Genomic DNA, 19890 nt, shown 5'->3' with positions numbered 1-19890 from the left:
AACTTAAACTTTGTTTATCATAGACTGATGGTATAAATGAAAGTAGCTCTTAAACTCATATAATTGATGCAATAAAAATATATAATACATACATATTGGTGGTAATTTGTTACCTAAATGTGGCTGACCTGAACCAGAAAGATATCGCCTACTGAAATGGAGAACTACTTCTAAGTATAATTTAACCCCAAAACTCGATTATCTGCCGAAGTTTCAGATGTGGAGAGTTTTGATACTAGGTTAGTAATTTTTAGCTCAACCACTAATTAGGAGCGCCAAGTTTCCTAAGTACTCTGTTTTTGTTACTATTCATCTACCATATTACCTTAAGGCCAGGGGTCCCCAAAGTGATGGAGTTATACGTACAGTAAAATGTTTAAGGCAGCTTAGTACTATACATGGATAACATGAGGTTCCCGCGCCTCAGGCCTTATATAATTAAATGTCTCAGTGCTAATTTGGACAGATCGCCATATTACTGAGCTATTTCCAGGAAACCGGAAGCTTGTTGTGGTTGCAGAGAGTGCCTAGAGTAGCCTGTTAGGGTAAAGTCAAACATTAAGTGTCATCGAAACCACTGAGCGGTAGTGGGAGCAAAGTGAGGGGGTTTAGCGGGACATGAAAAGAGGTGGTTTATTCCATGCAAGGTCAGTTTACATGGAAGACTTACGTTTTTTATGTCGGGGTCTATTCTGTATAAGAAGTTGTTTAACCTACCTTATCCAGAATGAAGTTGATCTTGGGTCACAATAGTTTCACGTGGCAACTCTAACCCACTGTTAGCGATGGATAATGTTTTGTGTCCTTTTAAAGCGGTTTAATTTCGAACTCAGGTCATCGACCTCACTATCGTGCAATCATCAGCGTACAAAATAATAGAAATTCACCCTGGTCGTGTAGAAAGTTTCGAGTTGTAGAAATTAAATAGTAGTGGGGATAGGAAACCAACATGTACAACCCATCCTTTAAGTATTATCGGCTTAAAATTTTAATCTCGAAATTGTACGGATGATTGACGACCGCTTAAATAATTCAAAGCGCAGCCAGGAGGAAGCGTGGATTTTGCAAGGTCTTTCAGTAGCGTTGTATGATAGACTGGATCACATGCTTTTGACTAGTCCAACGCTACAAAGATAGTCCTCTTACAGGGTATTTTTTTTTTAATTTAGGCCATGAGTTAGATGTACTCTTATGACGCTAAGTGACCTGGTGGTACTGTCGATTTTGCGGACACCATGTTGATGGCTGTCAAATGTCTTCACTACTGGGGGAAAGGAGGTTGTCAAACGATAAGATTCCCCTTAGTTCGCGAATTGCCCAGGTTGCAGCAGTGGACCACTATTCCGACTTTCCACAGATTTATTAACTGTTGTGAAAACCGATTTGGTATTCTTAGGTAAAATAACACCAGATCTATAAGTGAGAGACTACACTATCAATATGAATAATCTGTTGCAATCAAAGTTATTTCAGCGTATTTTTGCTAAATTATTTATTTACCGCATTAACCCCATATTTTTGGAAATATAGAATATAAGCGGACAAAAAAGTTATAATATTAAAAAAAAAAAAATTTCAATAAATTTTCAATAAATTTTTTTTTTTTTTCGAGTTTTAAAGCTAAGTGTATCGATATACTAAGGTTATATAATAGATTCGTGTCGGAAGATTAAAATAATAAATAATTAATTAGTTATGTTTTTAAGCATATTACTATTATTAACATCAAATAAATATATAATGCAATTTTTTAAACAATTTACAAATACAGATGATTTAATACATATCTTCTACTTTCTTTCTCTCCCTTCTCCTCTACAACCTCTAGGGGCTTTGGCAAACAAGGATTTCAATGTCAAGGTAAGTTCTATGCATTTATTGCAAATTTTCTACCTCAATGACTGCTAGAAGTGCTGTCGAGGGCAATGCAAACAGCAATAAAAAAACTCAAAGCACATATAAAGTTATACAAGTCAAGTAGTTAATGCCAGTATTGGTTTCGAAGGATATCACTTAAACTTTTCCACAACTATCACTGACGGACTAAAGCAATACACGCTTAGTACGAGCTTGTCCTATAAGTTACTTGTGGATAGTGTTCTAACTTAGAAACTCATGAACATATACATACATACTAGACACAACAACTTTCTAAACTAGACATACATATACATATACACTTACCTAGCAATAATAGTTCCTTGTGCCAGTTTAGGACTTGTCACAGCAATGAGCTGACTTCGTTCTACAAACGCTTGTGGCACAACTTTTGTCCACATTCTAATATTGTCGAAGGACAGGAAGCAAGCCGACATTTCCAACTTTTTGAGTATCACTAACTTTTCATGTCGTTTCACTATACTTCTTATTATTATCATGCTTCTTCTCTGCTCTCATTTACAGTTTGCTCGTATGTGGTGCACAAGCGCTGTCACGAATATGTGACGTTCATATGCCCGGGCAAGGATAAAGGAATCGATTCCGTAAGTTTTTCCGAAACGAAACAAAGAAAAATTAATAAATTTAATGTATATTAAAAAGCTTGCACTTGTATAAAAGAATATCGATAAATAAAAGCCGGCGATTATATGGATATATTTTCATTTATTAAACAAAATATTTAAATGAGAATCAAAATTTTTTATCATAATTTCGATTAAAAATTTTTACGTTTGAAAGCATCGCATTACAAGCTTATATATGAGTATTATTTTTTGTGATGAAAATACTTAGAATATAAAAAACTAAACATACGATAACTACTTATTTTATTTTATTAATTAAATTCAATAAATTTTTAATTTATCTTAAACGTTTTCAGACTATCGATATTCTTTTAAAGAACTAAACAAGCGCTTGCTATTTTTTACGTCAAGTTATTAACAAAATATTGTTAATTATTAACAAATATTATTAAATATTTTATAATTTTCTTATTAAGACAACATACATATTTATTTTCAAGACTATTCATTTATAGCAAAAAGTAATAATCTTTTTTTCATAATTTTTCTAAGCATCTCATTACCAACAAAAATCCATTTTCTTAACATTTTTAACATTAAAAAAATATTTGATATCAAAAAATATTTTAATTAACAAAAAAACTGTATTTCTACATTTTTATTTATTTATAATTCTTTTTCTATAAATTATATAAATGATTAAAATATTTTAGTTTGCATATTAATTTGGTATGGAGTATAAGACAATAGATAATAATTTTTATGATTTAAAATTTATTGTATTTATAACTATTTGAGTTATATATGTTCAATTATATTTATTTTTTTTTATTTGCACTTCCCTATACAGCCTTTTTTTAAAAACCTAAACCATAACAGAATTTGCACAATATTTTACAATGCAATTTTTTTAATAACATATTAGTTCCTTCTACTTTTTTGATGCATTATAAACCAAAATTACAAATTTTCAATAAATTAATTTATTCCAACTAAAACTATAATTTAAACAAAATTGTATATTTACATTCAATTATGTTAAAAATTAATAAACTAAAAGGCTTAAAATAATAATAAGTTATTTACAATTTTCAATTGCTTTAAGAAAAAAATATACACATTTTTGAATTTTTAATTTAATTTATTTTTGTAATATTTGACTATATGACATACAAATGTACATACCTATATATGAATATATTTCGCAATAAAAATCACGCAGCTTGCCAAGAGATGGCCTTACTTGATTATTATTCCATCGTTCCAATATTCCGCACATTTTTTTTATATAAAATTTTATTGTGTATTTATTTTTTCAACATAGTTTCAAAAACCTGAACAGTTTCTTTCATTAATTAAAAAAAATATATATTATACGAGGGCTGCTATATATATTTCTGGCCTAATAATGAAAATACGAATATTTATCAACGAAAATGGTTTTTTTTTTTTTGTCCGGTCGATTGCTGTTTTGTTTCCGGCTCATACGCATAGATCCCTGATTCGTCACCTGTGACGATCTTATAAACGTCTTTTGAAGCACCGCGATCGTATTTTTTCAGCATTTCTTTACACCAATCGACACGAGCCTTTTTTCGAGCGATTGTCAAATTGTGCGGGATCCAACGAGATCCGGCCAGGTGTTCATGCAATATCGAATGTATGCTGGTGGGAGAAATGCATAGGCATGCCTCTATTTGAAGGTATGTTACATGACGGTCTTGCATTATCAGTTCACGTACCGCATCGATGTATTCGTTGTACTAGTTTTTCACAGTGCCATAGGATGGTGCTTCATAGCCATACAAAGATTTTAGTTCATCGATGCACTCTTGTCGTGATAATCCACGTCGAAAGTTGTAAAAAATTATCGCATGAAAATGTTCATGAGTTAATTCCATTTTTTGGCCGAGATGAATTTTTTAATTCCCTGTAAATAAAACAATTCACGATTAAATGACAAAACGTTCTGAGTGATGTTATGCTAAAAAATGTCAAACTTTCCAATGGAAATGTCAGATTTCACCTGGCAACACTTAGTGTTGCCTAGGCCAGCCAACTATATAGCAGCCCTCGTATATATACACATATTTAAAAAAGTACAATTTTTAATAAAACAATACATTATTTTTTCTTCCAATTTAGTTTTTTTATGTTAAGTAAATTTTATTTTCATTCCATACCATTCACTTACTTACTCTTAATTCTTTCTATAAATATTTTTTAGGAATTTATAAATTTTGTTGAACATTTTCTTTAAGGCAAAAGTATTGTGAAAAATAGCAATTAGCAAAAATAATGAACTATAACTGAAATGAGTGGTATATAAACTGTTTTCTTGTCATAACGAATAGTCATACACAATATATTTATCATATGAGATAATAAAAACAATACCGTTAGTTCTCCATTTTCTGAATGCGCTGCGTTTGAAAAAATTATACAATTCACCTACACATACAGTTATACATGCATGTACATAACTTAATTTATATCTACACACTAAATAGATATATTTCATAGATTAGAATTTTTTAAACACTAAACTGAAAATATTCACAAGCTCACTCACTCACTCATATTATACTCTTTTTTATCATTTTAACGCAGACCGTTTTAAAGAAGGAACTTAGGCTTAACTTATTTTACGTTTAATTATTGAAACCACTATAGTTCACGCAACTACTTTCCAACTAGTAAAAAACAGAAAGTCATTGCAGACTGTTTCCAAATACTTTACGCTCTCAATCATTAATCTCGCTCTATCTCGCACTTAATGGCTGTGTTGGTCTGTATTTATATATGGGATAAGTCTGGAAATAAGTTAAAATCAATGGAAATTTAGTCAGAACACATTCTTTGAAATATTGCCGAAATTCCGCTTTTTTCTCACAAAGTGTGGACGTGGAATTTTACTGCTTAATCTCTCACTGAAATCAGAAGTACATACATACACTAATATAAACATTTTCACCTCGCTTAAGAGTTAAGAGCAACAGGATCTCTTAGTGCTGACACTTTCACACATACAAAACAACAAAAACCGCAAAACGCAGTGCGATTATATAGAATTGTCAAACTGTCAACACGCACACAAATACTTTTACACTCACATGTCAGTTGCAGCACATGTGGCGCGTCAGCTGCATGCAAACAGAAAACGGAAGATAAACGCAGCGCAAAACCACACCAGTGCATTTTTTTATTTGACATATTTCAATAAGAGAAAGTTTTCTACGTGCAATCTATAAACAGGGTGGCTCTCGAATCGTGCTACAAAAACAAACCGTAATAGCTTTTTTTTTAATTAATGCATTTTATATATTTTTCTTTTATTGCTTAGCAATTTTTATCTTATTTTATATAATTTATTATTTTTAAAAACTATGGACCGTAAATAACCTTCATGCTCAGCCACGCATTTGCGACACCTAATCAGTAAATTATTTATTGCGGCCTGAAGTGTTGAAGTCGGGATTGCTTCAATGATCGATTTAAAGGACTGTTTCAATTCAGTCAGATTTCTGTGCTTTGTTTTGTACACTTCTTGCTTGACATAACCCCATAAAAAAATCTAGTGCAGTCAGGTCAAGTGACCTTGGGGGTCAACGGAAAATGGAGTTTCTTGATATTAATTTGTTTTCACGTTTCGTTATCGAGTTATTGTCCTATCCAGCCATTTCAATCATTTTTTGGCAAAATTTCAGGCGAATAGGCAAATCTAAAGGGTTTAACCTTTTTGTTATTTGAACTTGGTAGCAAAACCGGGTTAGGTCTTCATGAATTATTCGTTGCAATGACCGTCTGCTAACTCCAAGTTGCGAAGATAAGTTGCAAGTCGAAACTCTTGGATTTGCCTGAATTGACGGTGCAACAGCCGCGAATGTTTCTTGAACACCAACATACGTATCTCGATTAAACGTTCTTCTTGCGATAATTCAAGATTCGGCAGACATGTTTACCAACCTCATAATGGTCCATCTACTCGGCGGATTGCCGCCAAAAATCCATCGGTATTCCCTTTGGACGGAAATGACACACTGCCATGCTTTGCCGCTGCACTATTCGAACCCTCCTTTCGGTATCCCAAGCATTAGTTTTTAAAACCTTAAATAAAAATCTGCCAAATTAAAAACAAAGTAAGTTTATTACTCATTCATTTTTAGCATGCCAAGATCTGAACAGATAAAAAACTAATGCCCATTTCTGAAACTGATTTGTCACAACATTCGTTCCACCAAGAAAACAATTCGACATTGTATTTTAAATTTTAGGTTAGGATTCACTGCCTTGCGATAATATTTTCTTCTAATCTCATCTCTAATTAAATTTGTTTTTGACATTCAATATTTCATATACATATCCTATATTCCTTATTAAGACAACAGGTCTTAAGTCTGTCACCGAGGTAAATATATAATATTTTTATATCGCATATGGTGCAAAACTCTTCAACCTATGGATCACCCTGCACTTCTACATTTTTTTACATTTCCATCCGAAATTGAAATTTGGAATTTACTTTTTCACAAGTTTGCCACAATAATCATGCGCACGTGTAGAATATGTACAGGCGCAAGAGCGGATAACTTAAGTTAAAAGATGTAAAAAAAGAAGAAACTACAAGTATATTTCATATGGAATGGAGATATAAAATTGTTAGTGATTAACTTAACTTAAAATATGGAATGAAAATTTTATTAAACATAGTTTTTTAAGTAATTCAAACTTGCAGCACATGGCCACTTAAAAAATTGTATGCGAAATTTTAATAGCGCAGTCACTTGGAAAATTCACATGAGCAGTGAAAAATTAAATCATATATGCCCAGATGTATGTGTGTGTGCACATACCCACACTTACCATGCAGAGATATGTTTAATGTCATACCCATGCTGCATATATTGTACACTCATGCTACATAGCTTGTTATATTTTTCGACTTTTGTTTGTCAAAAGTTACGCAGACTTCAATCATGCACTCACACAGGTACACAGACGCACACGTAGGCAATGCAGGACTGTAACCCGCACAAATAATTTCTCGTTGCATGCTACAAACTAGCAAATATGAAGTGTGGCAAACAGGCGAAGGTTGAGACAGTATTTTCGCTGCGAAAATGAGAGTGCAAGATATTTTATTTTATATGCGGTTTATTCGGCATCAAACGCTACGTGGTTCGAATATTGTATTTCCGCCGAAAATATTTTCTTTCGGCACTTTCGCTTAATACAACATGGCAAAAAGGTAAAAATAAACCAATTGTACAAATAAGTATATGCGTGTATACGTAATTTTCTACTTTTACGCAGCGCTGCACACACACACACACACATATGTCACACAAGTGGAAATATGTAAATTATTTTCAGTGAGTGGAGATCAACGCCCTGCATATGCTATCTTACTTATCTTCTCTGCAATACTCTTTTAATTCCTTTGCTTGCTTTTTCCCAGAAACGAATTATTTCTCCTTCAGAGAATTTTCGGAATTGTAAGTTTCGCATGATAATGTACCACAAGGGTGTTAACAGTTTCGGTAGCGCCACAGCACCTTTAGAAAGAATTTCTGATACTTGATAATCTGGTGATTAATCAGAATATATTTAGTTGCAGAGGCCTCTTCTTACTTTTACTAAAAGCTCAGCCACTATGCTTATAAATTCCTTAAAGAAAACCCCGCAGTATGGTACGGAAATTTGCAGTACATAGCCACTTATGGAATATTCATTGGCATTTTTCATAGTCAAGGCCACTATGATCATCATTGTCTTTGCGTAGGCATGGTGTTCTCTGACGCTTAATGATGTTTTAACTATTCGTTGACTTTGGTCCCGTGTATCATAATGTTCATAAATAGGTCCGCCAAAGACCCAGGAACAGGGCTAGAGTTCTTATTGTAGATAAATTATAAAAAATGTTAGTAGTTTAAGTAGCACGTGTTCATTTTTTACGTTAAAACTCGAGTTTTACTTAAGCTCATAGGCGACGTAGTGAAGAATGTAAAAAGAAACTGACTGGTAATATTCAGAATGTCACTGTTTCCACCCTTTGACTATGTTCAACTCAGTTTTGGTAAACTAGGTCACAGTTCAACCGAAGTTGGTAAGCTCAATTGACACTAGTTTCCAGATCTCAGGCCACATAACTGTTGTAGGTAATAAAACGCTTAAACTGATATTCAAATTTGGCTTTATGTTGGCTTGCTTAAATCAGTTAATTAATGCTCTACTTCGGTTACTGAGTTAAGGATAATATGGATTTTGATGTTAAGAAAATAATGTTTGCTTTAAGCTGTCATAGTTTCGTCTAGGTCGCTCACATTAGACTTATTTTGGACTAACCCTCAATTTCTTTTTATGAAAAAATTCTGCATACCTGTCGTAAATACTTTAAATGTTAAAACAATAAGCGATTGAACTCCCTTCCCATAGGTTATCAATATCTCCATATAGAACAATACACATTTTTATAAGGGACGCCTGTATAAACTATCTTCTGTAAAATCTTGATACATCTTAATTTGAATAGCAATATATAGTAATCGGTGGGGTTATAATTCTGAAAGATTTTTCTCCCTTAACTTCTGCTCTAAAAAATAAACTTTATAGTGTATCCTATGCCATCCTGTGTTATTTAAGTTCATAGATGAAGTTTGGGTCCTATTGATGCTAGTATTTAATATCTCCCTGCTTTGGATTCAAATAAGAGATATTTTGAAACTTTTTTCTATATAAATAACATATGGTTTTCAAAACGGATTTAAATCGATTAAAGATATTGTATAAACAGAGAACTTTTCTTTACGATAAATAATTATGCGATTTTTGGGATATTTAATTTATTTCTTCAAGACTTAAACATGGGTAGATTTTTAAAATACCTTACTTACAAATGCACTGGTGAAGTTTCGAGTTCAGAGTTTGCTATTTTTATTTTCATATTTCTATTTAATTAAAAGAAATAAAACGGTTAATACTAATACATTTAAGGCTAATTTATTACATTAGAAATATAGGTAATCAATCTTAAAATATTGGTTCAACTTTTCGGAATATGTTGCGTTTCAATAATCATACTAACTTAAAATCATCCAAAAAAGTCCATTATATAAATTTTCATTTCAAATAATATTATTAAAATATATTAATTTTCACACTGTAGTTCACACTTCTCATATGTTTTCTTCTTCTTCTTTTATGTATGCGTTTTTCACCTATATGCATACACAACAACATCAACTACTATTAAAACATTCAATTCATCAACTGCAATCCGACGCATGCAACTTGCAACATATCACGTGTTTTGTCTCGTTTTGTGCGTCCAACATCAACAAACAATCATCTCACCAACGAAAAAATTTTAACAAAAACAAAAACAACAACTGAAAAAACATATAAACAACAACACAAATTTCAATGGCAACAACACCATTATGAAAAAAATACCAAATATCCCGTTATAAACCTGTTATAAAATTTTATATGAAAAATTTTAAATAAAAACTCCTTTGAAAATTTAAAAACGTTATTTCACAAAATTTTCTATTTTGACTGAACAATTTGTAAAAAAAAACGCACACGCAAACTATCTACTATAAAAATTCGCGCAATCAATGTCGTGGCCAACTTTATGCAATTACAAACAACACACCATCAACATCTCAAAAACAATAAACGATAAAAACCACGCCAATCTCAAAAAATAAATTGTGGGCGTTGCGTAATTGGCTGGAAAAATTTACATCCGCATGAAAAATTAAAAAAAATAAACATTTCAAACAAAAAATGTAACAAATATGGCATATAATTTTGAAATGTGGGAAAAACATGTATTAAAACGAAAATAAATTTAAAATAATTATATTATTGGAAAAACTCCTTCGTATACTTCTATAAATAATAAAAAAAATTTATTAAAAATGTACTGAAAAAATTTAAATATTTAAATAATAAATAAAAATAATTTGACGAAATATTAAAAAAAAATTCAATAAATATTATCATATCTGATAACAAAATTTGACATTTTGCGAACGTAAAAATTACTGTACAATTCATCACATTGGTCTGTACATCACAGGATTCACCACAAACAGTGCATCATTTCGAACCATTCACATTTGGTGGGCCCACATTTTGCGACCATTGCGGTTCGCTACTCTATGGCATCTATCATCAGGGTCTCAAATGCTCAGGTAAAAGCAGTGTGCGATTGAAAGAGTGTGAATGTGTAGAAGACATTTATTTTATGAATTTTTAAACAGTACCAAGTGGAAGTGAGAAAGTTACACACATAATGACTTATTGAATATATGAGAGCAAGATGTGTTTGGATGAAGGGATTTTTTATTAAAAATATTTAAATAATAAATAAATGCATTCTCTAAATTTAAAAAAACATCCTACTTATTCTATATTAAAATTTCCTACCATTAATTTAAATAAAGCATACTTTAACATGTAAGCTTGTGGTGTGCCATAACGTATGAGTAACATTTTGCCAATTCGGTAAGGTGACTGCTGATATGGGTTCATATAATAGTATTACATTATACGATTCCATGACTGAAAACACAATTTAAGACCTAAATAATTACGTACAAAACCTAACCAAAAGGCTTGTGAAAGCAAATGTTAAAATGTATTAAACCTTAAAGTTTTTTTTTTAGTTTAAATAAGTTAGGCAAAATGATTTACGCAATAATTTTAAACACTGTCGACTAACCACTTTCAAAATATGAATTAGGTTTCCTTAATTTAAATTTAGTCGACGCACTTTTGAATATTTAATGTAATCAGTCTCACTATCAACCAATCTTAACGCATTCAACGCTTTTTCTTTGTCAAAGGCCGTCAAAAATTTATTTTCATTAGCCCGGCTCTACTTTATATTCAATTTTCCGCTCACCTGACAACCAGAGAAGCTGCTGGCGCACACATTCGGTGGACGCTACGCCCTGTGTATGCAATTCAATTTAAATATTCTCTTTTCAGTTTCGCATAAAGCAGATGGTGTGCATGAAATTCTGCCACTGCGCGCACCTACATATTTGCATATATATGTATATGCATATGCCTGTGCGCGTTAAAGTGTCCGCTTGTAAGTGCTCTTAAGCGGCATTAAGACACTTTTTGCAATTGTTATTGCTTCGATTTGCACTTCGTTGCCTCTGTATTGCTTTGACTTAATACGCATATAAATTATCAACACTTTGAGCTGGCCGTTTGCAATGAATAACGTTGGATGGTCTTTGAGTTTCAAGGATATCGTGTATTAAAGATTTATTCACACACTCATAAATATGAGCTTAAAATACCGTTTGACACAGTGCTTGATCTTACAAATTTTAAATAAACATTCATTAAGGAAGGAAATGACATTTTAAAGTCCTCATCAGACTATTAAGTGTGTAATATATTGCAAGTATATGACATTCTTAAACTTACTGAGTGATTTTTAAGTTCAGATAAATCATACGATTGGTCGATAATGCAACAAAAGCCTTGAATTTAATAAACTTGGAGGTTTCTTTATTCGATTGACACTCGTTTGGTTACTAAAGATAATACGTAAAAGAACGGTTTTATCAGATTTCTCAAAAATTTCTGATATACCTTTACTTAAAAATAATTTTCAAACAAAAGTAACTTATACTAATTGCCATAAAACTTTTAAATTGTCTAAGAAACACAAAATTAAATTAAAAATATGAAAATATACAGAGTTGAAAATTTTTTTAGTTTAAAATTTAAATTTTTGAATACAAATTATTATTAAAAATATTTTGATTGACATTTAGCGAATGTGTACCTAGGGGACTAGTAAATTCTTTACATACCTATATATTTCCACATCTGGAGAAATGAAGCGCCGTATGTAGAAATGCACATGCTAGTCTAAATATCGGCGTAAATTGAAGTAAAAAAAAAAAATAGTTCATTAGTTAAATCAATGATTTTAGAACTTTCGTGAATAATAATTTTAAAAAACCCCTGAACAGGGTATATTAAACTTAAGTTGAAGTTTCATTTTTAGCCCTAGCAAAAAAGGACCCAACGTAAATAAACTTTTTATTTTGAATTAAAATTAAATTATTTTACTTTTGCCACACTAAACTACCAGAAGGGTCTTGATGATTTTTTTCATTAAAATATTCCTTCACAAGTTAGACGCTGTTAAAGTTATGTCTCAAAATTATATACATGGGAAAATAAATATAATTTGGACACGACATAATCTGAAGGCAAAGCGTTTATTCACGTTGAATCCTTATTTTAGAACAAAAACTGAAACTCTAAGGGCCCAATTTTGAAATAACAGACACCCAAATACACATATGTAAAATAAAATAAATTAAATTAAATATGTGTACTTCTTCCTAAAATAAAAGAACGTATAAATTCCATTTCAACCATAAAATAATTTTACTTTTCCTCTCTCTGCTATTGCATATGACTAAACTCCCTTGTCACCAACACTTGTGTAAACAAAAGCAATAACAGGCAGATGAGGCTATAACAACAGCTAACAACAAGAGGCATAAAATCATTTGTTGAACAATTGTCATGTGACAAAAACAAAGTAGAGAATAGGCTTGAGCTTATTTGCATATGCGTGTATGCATGGGTGTGTGTCCATGTGTACGAGTAAGGACATGGTAGTGGCTGTAGCAATAATGCCTGCAATAAATGATAAAACAACAGTTGTGTATAGCTTTATAAATACACATACACATATTTACATACTTGAATATACTTGAATCATACATACAAGCAACACACATATGCATAAGCTCCGACGAGTCGCAATGGCGCTGGTCGAGTGAATAACACATACACATATGTAAATGCCTGCAAATACATATGTGTGTACAACACATTCATGTAAACAACAACAGTCACGCTTCCGTTCACTGAATGCCAATACTCATACACACACACACAATATGTCCGCGGTTAATTAAAGGCAAATGTTTGAGTACACAAGGCCTATGAAACAACAGCAACAACAACAAAAGTAGCACATGTGTATATGTAGTTGCAATTCATCGGTCCATACAGACATTTACGTATTGGATACGTAACTTGGCGGCGCTTTACTTACTCACTTACGTCGTACACGCTTAAACATGTTTTGCGGCTATTTTTGTTTTACTTTATTTTTTGCTTGCATATTTAATGTGAGTTTAATTGTGGCAACGCAGGCGAATGTCTGCGGAAAATTCACATCGCAAAGTGTTGCCTGCTCCTACACTCGCACGTACACGCTATACACGTATGTAAATGTGTATGTGTGTTTGCAACATTAAGGGGTTAAGCAAAATTTTGCATATTTAATATTTGTTTTGAAAAAAGCTATTTTATGCAAATATAAGTTTAAAAAATGCCGTGTGTAAAAGTTGAAATTAAATTGGTTGTATGCTCTTAGGCGCTTCAAATTGTTTATGCAAATGCGCATTTAATATGTAATTAATTACATGTATTAAATTAAAATAGAGTAATATTATAATTTATATTCTCGTTTCAATTACGTAAGAGCCCATATAAATATAAAAATCATTTGAGCAAGAATCTTATGTTATTTAAATTTTTTTTATTTTTTAATTAGATTTCGATTAGATGCATTTGAAAACGATTTGCTCAAAAAACTTTAGCTGACTTTTTGGAACGTGGAGGCATTTCTGTAAATAAATTTCTGCTTTAGTTTTTTTTGCTTTTTTCTGCTGCAATGCTTTAAGATTATGGTACAAAATCTAATCAAGTATTTCATATATACTAAGACCTTATATTGCTACAAACTGCACCGTTATTCCACCTGAATCAGTCCCTTTGCACCGACTTAGTAGTAAACAGCTTTAACCAATTATGCTTCTTAATTGGCTCATATATAATATAAAGTAGGTTTTCTTATTTTTGCTTCCACCTTAAATTCCTACCTCATCAGTATATAATGTATTAAAAATCATTTCACCAACCATCTGTTTCACCAAAGAACTTCCAAGCTTAATGCATCGATTGTGATTAAGTTTTATGAACACACTACATGGCGCTGATAATGTGATACAAGTATATTAAAAGTTCATAATAAGCAACGCCATATTACTTTTACAGGTCTCTACTTGACTATTTGTTAAAAATATATAAAACTCTGGATAATATACACAATAGGGTGGGTCAAAAAAATATGTCTGTTTTCTTTTTCACTCTGAAAAATAGGTTATTAGACACCTCTACGAAAATCTCTCCAAGTATGAGCTCTTAATTATAACAGGAACAGAAGGAAGGATAATAAAAAATAATAGAAAACTTTAAGGTGGAGGATCTTCCAATATACACACAATAAACGCATTTCACCCACAGCGCCACCTAGTGTTTACTTATACTTTTATATTCTGGAAATTCGCGCAAGCAACTGAAGTAGCTATAGGCGCTAATAAGTGATAATTTTGAGAATGAAATTTGCAAAAAATTGGACAAAAAGGGCATCTTTTAATAACACTTAATATAGCGACAGCTGCCGAACCGGCTTAAGACTTTTAAGTATAATAGTGTCTGTATCTAAATTTTTACTTCAAAAACTTGAAAAACTGTATCAAACCCTTTTACCGAAGAGCATCATCAGTGTCATAAGCGTTAAAGTCTAGTTTACGAATATTTGAATATTCGATCATACAAGTAGCGCGTGCAAAATTTTTTCTGCTCTTCTCACAAATATCATTTTTTTTGGACAACGAAATTCATAATAAATATTGTCTTAACAATTGTTGGCTTGAACACACAAATAAAGTAAAAAATCCAATCCCAGCATTCTACTCTCGCCTCAATTTACTCGCACGTCATAAGCATCCTAAATGTATGCTAAATTTTTATCACATTTTACATAATCTGCTACTGTCAAACTTAGACTATCTGCCATTTAGCTTGTTTGTACTTTTAAATTCTTTGCGCGTGTGTTAAGTGCTTATCTGCTGATGTGGCCATTTTCAATGTTAAATTGCCATGCCATAAATTTTGTCATACAAAAGCAAAGCAAATACTCACGCACACGTACATACATGCAAAGCACACATGTGCCGTCGGCAAATATTACAGGTACATATATAGATCCTAATATAATATATGCACCGTGCGCTCACAAACTCACTCACCCAGGCAAGTGCGTATTGTTACATGCACGTGTCAGCAGAGCGAAGATTCGATGCTATGCTTGTGTTTTTATGTGCACATACTTGCGCTAACAAACCAGCCAAGTACTTAGGCAGCCTGCAGAGCACTTGATAAGATTGAAGTGTGCAAAGCTTTGCATATGCGTGTTTGTTTGTATATTTGTGTATATATCAAATTAGGTACATTACATATGTTTGTTTTTATATGTTTAAATATGCAAATATCCAGAAAAAAGTGAACTTATAAATTCCTTTTGTATTGCTGCTTCACTACCTCTGCTGCAATATCGACTATTATGTTGTTATTGTATATTTGCATCGCTTGTAGATTTTATGATTGACACTATTCATCTATTTCTTGCTGATTCGCGCTGTTGCTTCACATGTAATGCATGTATATACATACATACAGACGTGTGCGTGTCACACTTCCCTACTCTCTCGTTGTTTGGTTCACACTTGCAACCCTTTCTAACAATCACTTTGCGTGTCTTCGCCTAATTTGACATTGCTGGCAGAATTCTGACTTTCACTAACCCTAATGAATATTAATGCGCTTTACTTTTTATACAAAAATATTCCCTTTTGCTGTTGAGGGCAGACAATCAATAGACGTTGGTAGCATAATTTGTTTATTTTTGTGCAAAATACTTGGTGGCATAATTCAGCTTCGAGTGGAAAGTAGTTGAGATCACATTAATTCAGATAAAGATAAATGTTGGGGTTTCGGTTAATTTCACGTTTTAAATTTTTTACAGCTATATGGTTATTATTGAAAAAATGTGCAATTCCATGATTAACCACAAAATGATTTAAGCTATAAATAAGATATAGAACAGTCAATCTCTTTTGGTTAGAATAAAAATATGGAATTTGTGAGCCGAGATTTCACTGATTTATAATTAAAAATTTCTTCAGTTAATTCACTACCTCAAACTAGCCTCAAACATCACAGCGCGCCGATGTGATCCCAAGACATCTAGCGTATTTCATATTTTGACAGAGTTCCTTTCAAGCAATATTTTTTAAGTTTGAATTCTAATGTTAGTTATAAAAACTACGACAGTTGCTTAATTTGATTGCCCCAACTGATCTGGAATTATTAACTACATCACTTTCATCATGATATATCGTAACACGTCTATGATATTTTGACAGGTGATGAATATTGGCTTTACGCGTATGAGCCCGAAAGTGAACAGCCGGAGAATATTTTGAAAAGCAATAAAGTGATTTTCGCTAATTAATATTTGTTCTTGTTCTCTAATCCAGAAATATAAAAGGCAACCCTCGTATTTAGATCACACATATATGAACTGAAATTAAATATTAAAAACAAAAATATATTCTATAGCTGAAGGCAAAAACTTTCTAAAAACCATATATAACATCCAATATAATTCAAAATTGTCGCTGTTGTTATGGTGATATTTGATTAACAAGTACAATTTTTAAATTTTTGGTAATAAATTGTATATAGAAATGAAGTTATAACCGTTTTCATTAATTTGACCCTGAATTATAAAGTTTGATATAATAAAAACCGCACATTACAAAGGAATCAATAATAAAAAAAAATTGTGGGTTGCTGTTCCTTAGATATTATAATACAGCAGGGTTGCGAGTTTTTTAATTAAAAAATGTTGCACTAAAAATTAAATTTCGAAAAACTAAACCAAAAAATAGACTACGTCGGTACTATACAATCACACAATATATGTATATATTTAACAAACGTGTTCCAAACAAACTGGTGTAAAATAGGAATAGAAGTTCCTTTAATTAGTACAAAGTTTACTGCATAAAAATTCACAGACGACAATTAATTATTATAATCAGTACACAGCTATATTTAATATAAATAATAAACCGTTGTAATGTTGACCGTTCTAACTAATAGTTGAAAAGTTACGTGGCATAAATAACTTGAATGCCTAAAGACATACGCCAAACTCAATTTGACGAATAAAAAAAAAACAGTAAATAAGTGGAAAGAAATACCATAAAAACAGTTAAGCCAACAAAACACCCATCAAATATTTATAAATGCAAATTTTTCTGTTAAACGTCATGATAATGCTTGGTATAACAATTTAATGCTAGCAAAGAACACACTATTTGTTTGTACAATTGTGTATTAATCTAGTAGTATAGGAGAAATTGCACAGCAAAATAAAACTAATAGAGTGACAGTTGACGAGACAAATAAACGTAGAATTCTAGACATAAACATTTCAACTTCTTATGTACTAAAACACAAAACTACATTAGGGCCACAATTCTGAGTAATAGGCGGCAGTAAGACACACTTCTATACAAAAATAAAACTGTCGTGCCCACTGGCTAACGGTCTGTCTATTTTTCGCTCTTTACTTTTCCTTTCTATGCTAGCGCTTGGAATGAATTTTTTATGAAACCGCCTAGTGGAGTGTCCTTTATTAAACGCAATTCAAATGTTCTTGTTCCAGAGCGCACATGGCGTATGAGTAACCAACGGCGTAGTTGTTAAACCCGCTGACTGTGTTGCCATTCAATATAACTATTTTTCTGCTTTCTGCTCCTTGTTATTGCGTTTTTTATTGTTGTTGGTAAATGAACATATCAAAATTGCCACAACTAATAACTGTAAATTAAGTTGGCAGGCATTTTTGTGTCATGGAATTAAGTTAAAGTGAGGTCAAAATGAGGCGGAAAGCGTAAACACATTATATGGTAGGTATGTTATGATTTGTTTATATTCATAATTGCTTCTATTGAATCTACTAAACCTATTCACCAAACCACTGAAATTAAAGCATTCAAAAATCACCATATTAAAATTTTTTTTGTGAAAATAACGATAAGAAGTGGTTTAATTTGAAGAGGTAGTTGATAGTAGCTTGCTTCTTTTCTAATTTTAAGCCACAACAAATATGAAGCATAAAAAATCACGTGTCACAAAAAGTTTTTGGATAATCGTGTTTAAAATTTAAAATAAATAATTCATAAATCTAAACGGGGTGCAATAAAGATACCTCTTATAAAAATTTTCTTGCCTTATTTTTAAGAGCTTTATGTAGCTTTTAAACAAAAACTTTCCATTCGATTATTATACTCTCTTTGAGTAACTATATGTGACTGTGGAGTTAACAGTTCGTGAGTTCAAACTCCGTTGAGAACATACTATATACTCCTATATCCTCGTCAACAATATTAAAATAAATGCATTTTGAGCCTGCAAAAGTGATATTTCATTCATTCAAAGTGCTTTTATTAGCTGTAATACTCTTTAAGTTCGAGCTTTGTATAGTAGTTGTAGGGATAGGCATTTTTTATAAAATATGCCAGTATATTTTATATACCTAATTTTTTTAATTAATTCTTAGATAATATATAATTATTGCTCTAAGGCCTGAATCGAAGCAGGATTGTCCGCATAGACTTAAGACTTTACATATCCCCACAGGAAAAAGTCTAACGGTGTAATATCACATAATTTTGGTGGCCAATCGACCGGCCCAAACCCGGAAATTATCCATTGATTGATGCGATGTGTGGGAGTGGGGCAAAAGTTGCATTTTTGCTTATTTACATACCCATTGAGCAAGAACAAAATTTGGCTCGAAAATGTCGGATCTTCTTGAACTTTCCAAGAGCCCATAGAGCGAAGCGATGTCGCTTGGAAAGGACGAGCGGCTTCAGCGGGGTGACTGTCTGTCCGTCTGTCAGTGCAAGCTGTAACTTGAGTAAAAATTGAGATATCTTTATGAGACTTGGTGCACATAATTTATCGTACCGTAAGACGGTTGGTATTGCTGTCATAACTAAGCTCGACAATAAGATACAAAACTGCTATTTGATATACAGGATCACATAAGGGAGGGGCATCTGCATTTAAATTTTTTTTTAAGTGGGCGTGGTCCCGTCCCCTAAAAGGTTTAATGTGCATATCTCCTAAGCCGCTAAAGCTATAATACAAAAATTCACTGTTACTTGTGTGTACTGTTAAGAACTACTAAAAGCGCGATAAATCAAGCACTAACCACGCCAGAGACAGTGGGCGTGGCACCATCTACTTTTAGGTGAAAACCCATATCTTGGAATCTGCTTAATCGATTTCAACCAAATTCGGTACATAACATTCTTCTTATATTTCTATGTTATAGTGGGAATCGGATTACAACCACGCATATTTCCCATATAACACCATTTTAAAATTCATCTATCCACTAGTCAAATTCATCTTATTCTTTCACTATGCAAGTCAAGGAAAA

At 32.0% G+C, this 19890-nt stretch overlaps 1 protein-coding gene across 9 annotated transcripts in view; it reads left to right on the top strand.

Annotated features, from left to right (window-relative positions):
- Positions 1 to 19890, top strand: part of Pkc53E (Protein C kinase 53E) — a 140718-nt gene that overhangs the window by 90814 nt on the left and 30014 nt on the right. For 5 of the 9 annotated variants that reach the window (XM_036369223.2, XM_036369221.2, XM_036369227.2 and 2 more), the window contains 3 exons: positions 1829 to 1860; positions 2404 to 2483; positions 10552 to 10666. In XM_036369223.2, the coding sequence (XP_036225116.2) occupies positions 1829 to 1860; positions 2404 to 2483; positions 10552 to 10666 (227 nt within the window). Of the gene's footprint in view, positions 1 to 1828; positions 1861 to 2403; positions 2484 to 10551; positions 10667 to 19890 lie in introns of those variants that run through there. The other 4 variants (XM_036369229.2, XM_036369225.2, XM_036369231.2 and 1 more) reach the window with 3 other exon arrangements.

Source organism: Bactrocera oleae, chromosome 4 (assembly GCF_042242935.1).
Source record: "Bactrocera oleae isolate idBacOlea1 chromosome 4, idBacOlea1, whole genome shotgun sequence".
Lineage (NCBI taxonomy): Eukaryota > Metazoa > Arthropoda > Insecta > Diptera > Tephritidae > Bactrocera > Bactrocera oleae.
The sequence above is the reverse complement of the archived record's forward strand: the minus strand, read 5'-3'. Positions and strand labels throughout refer to the sequence as shown.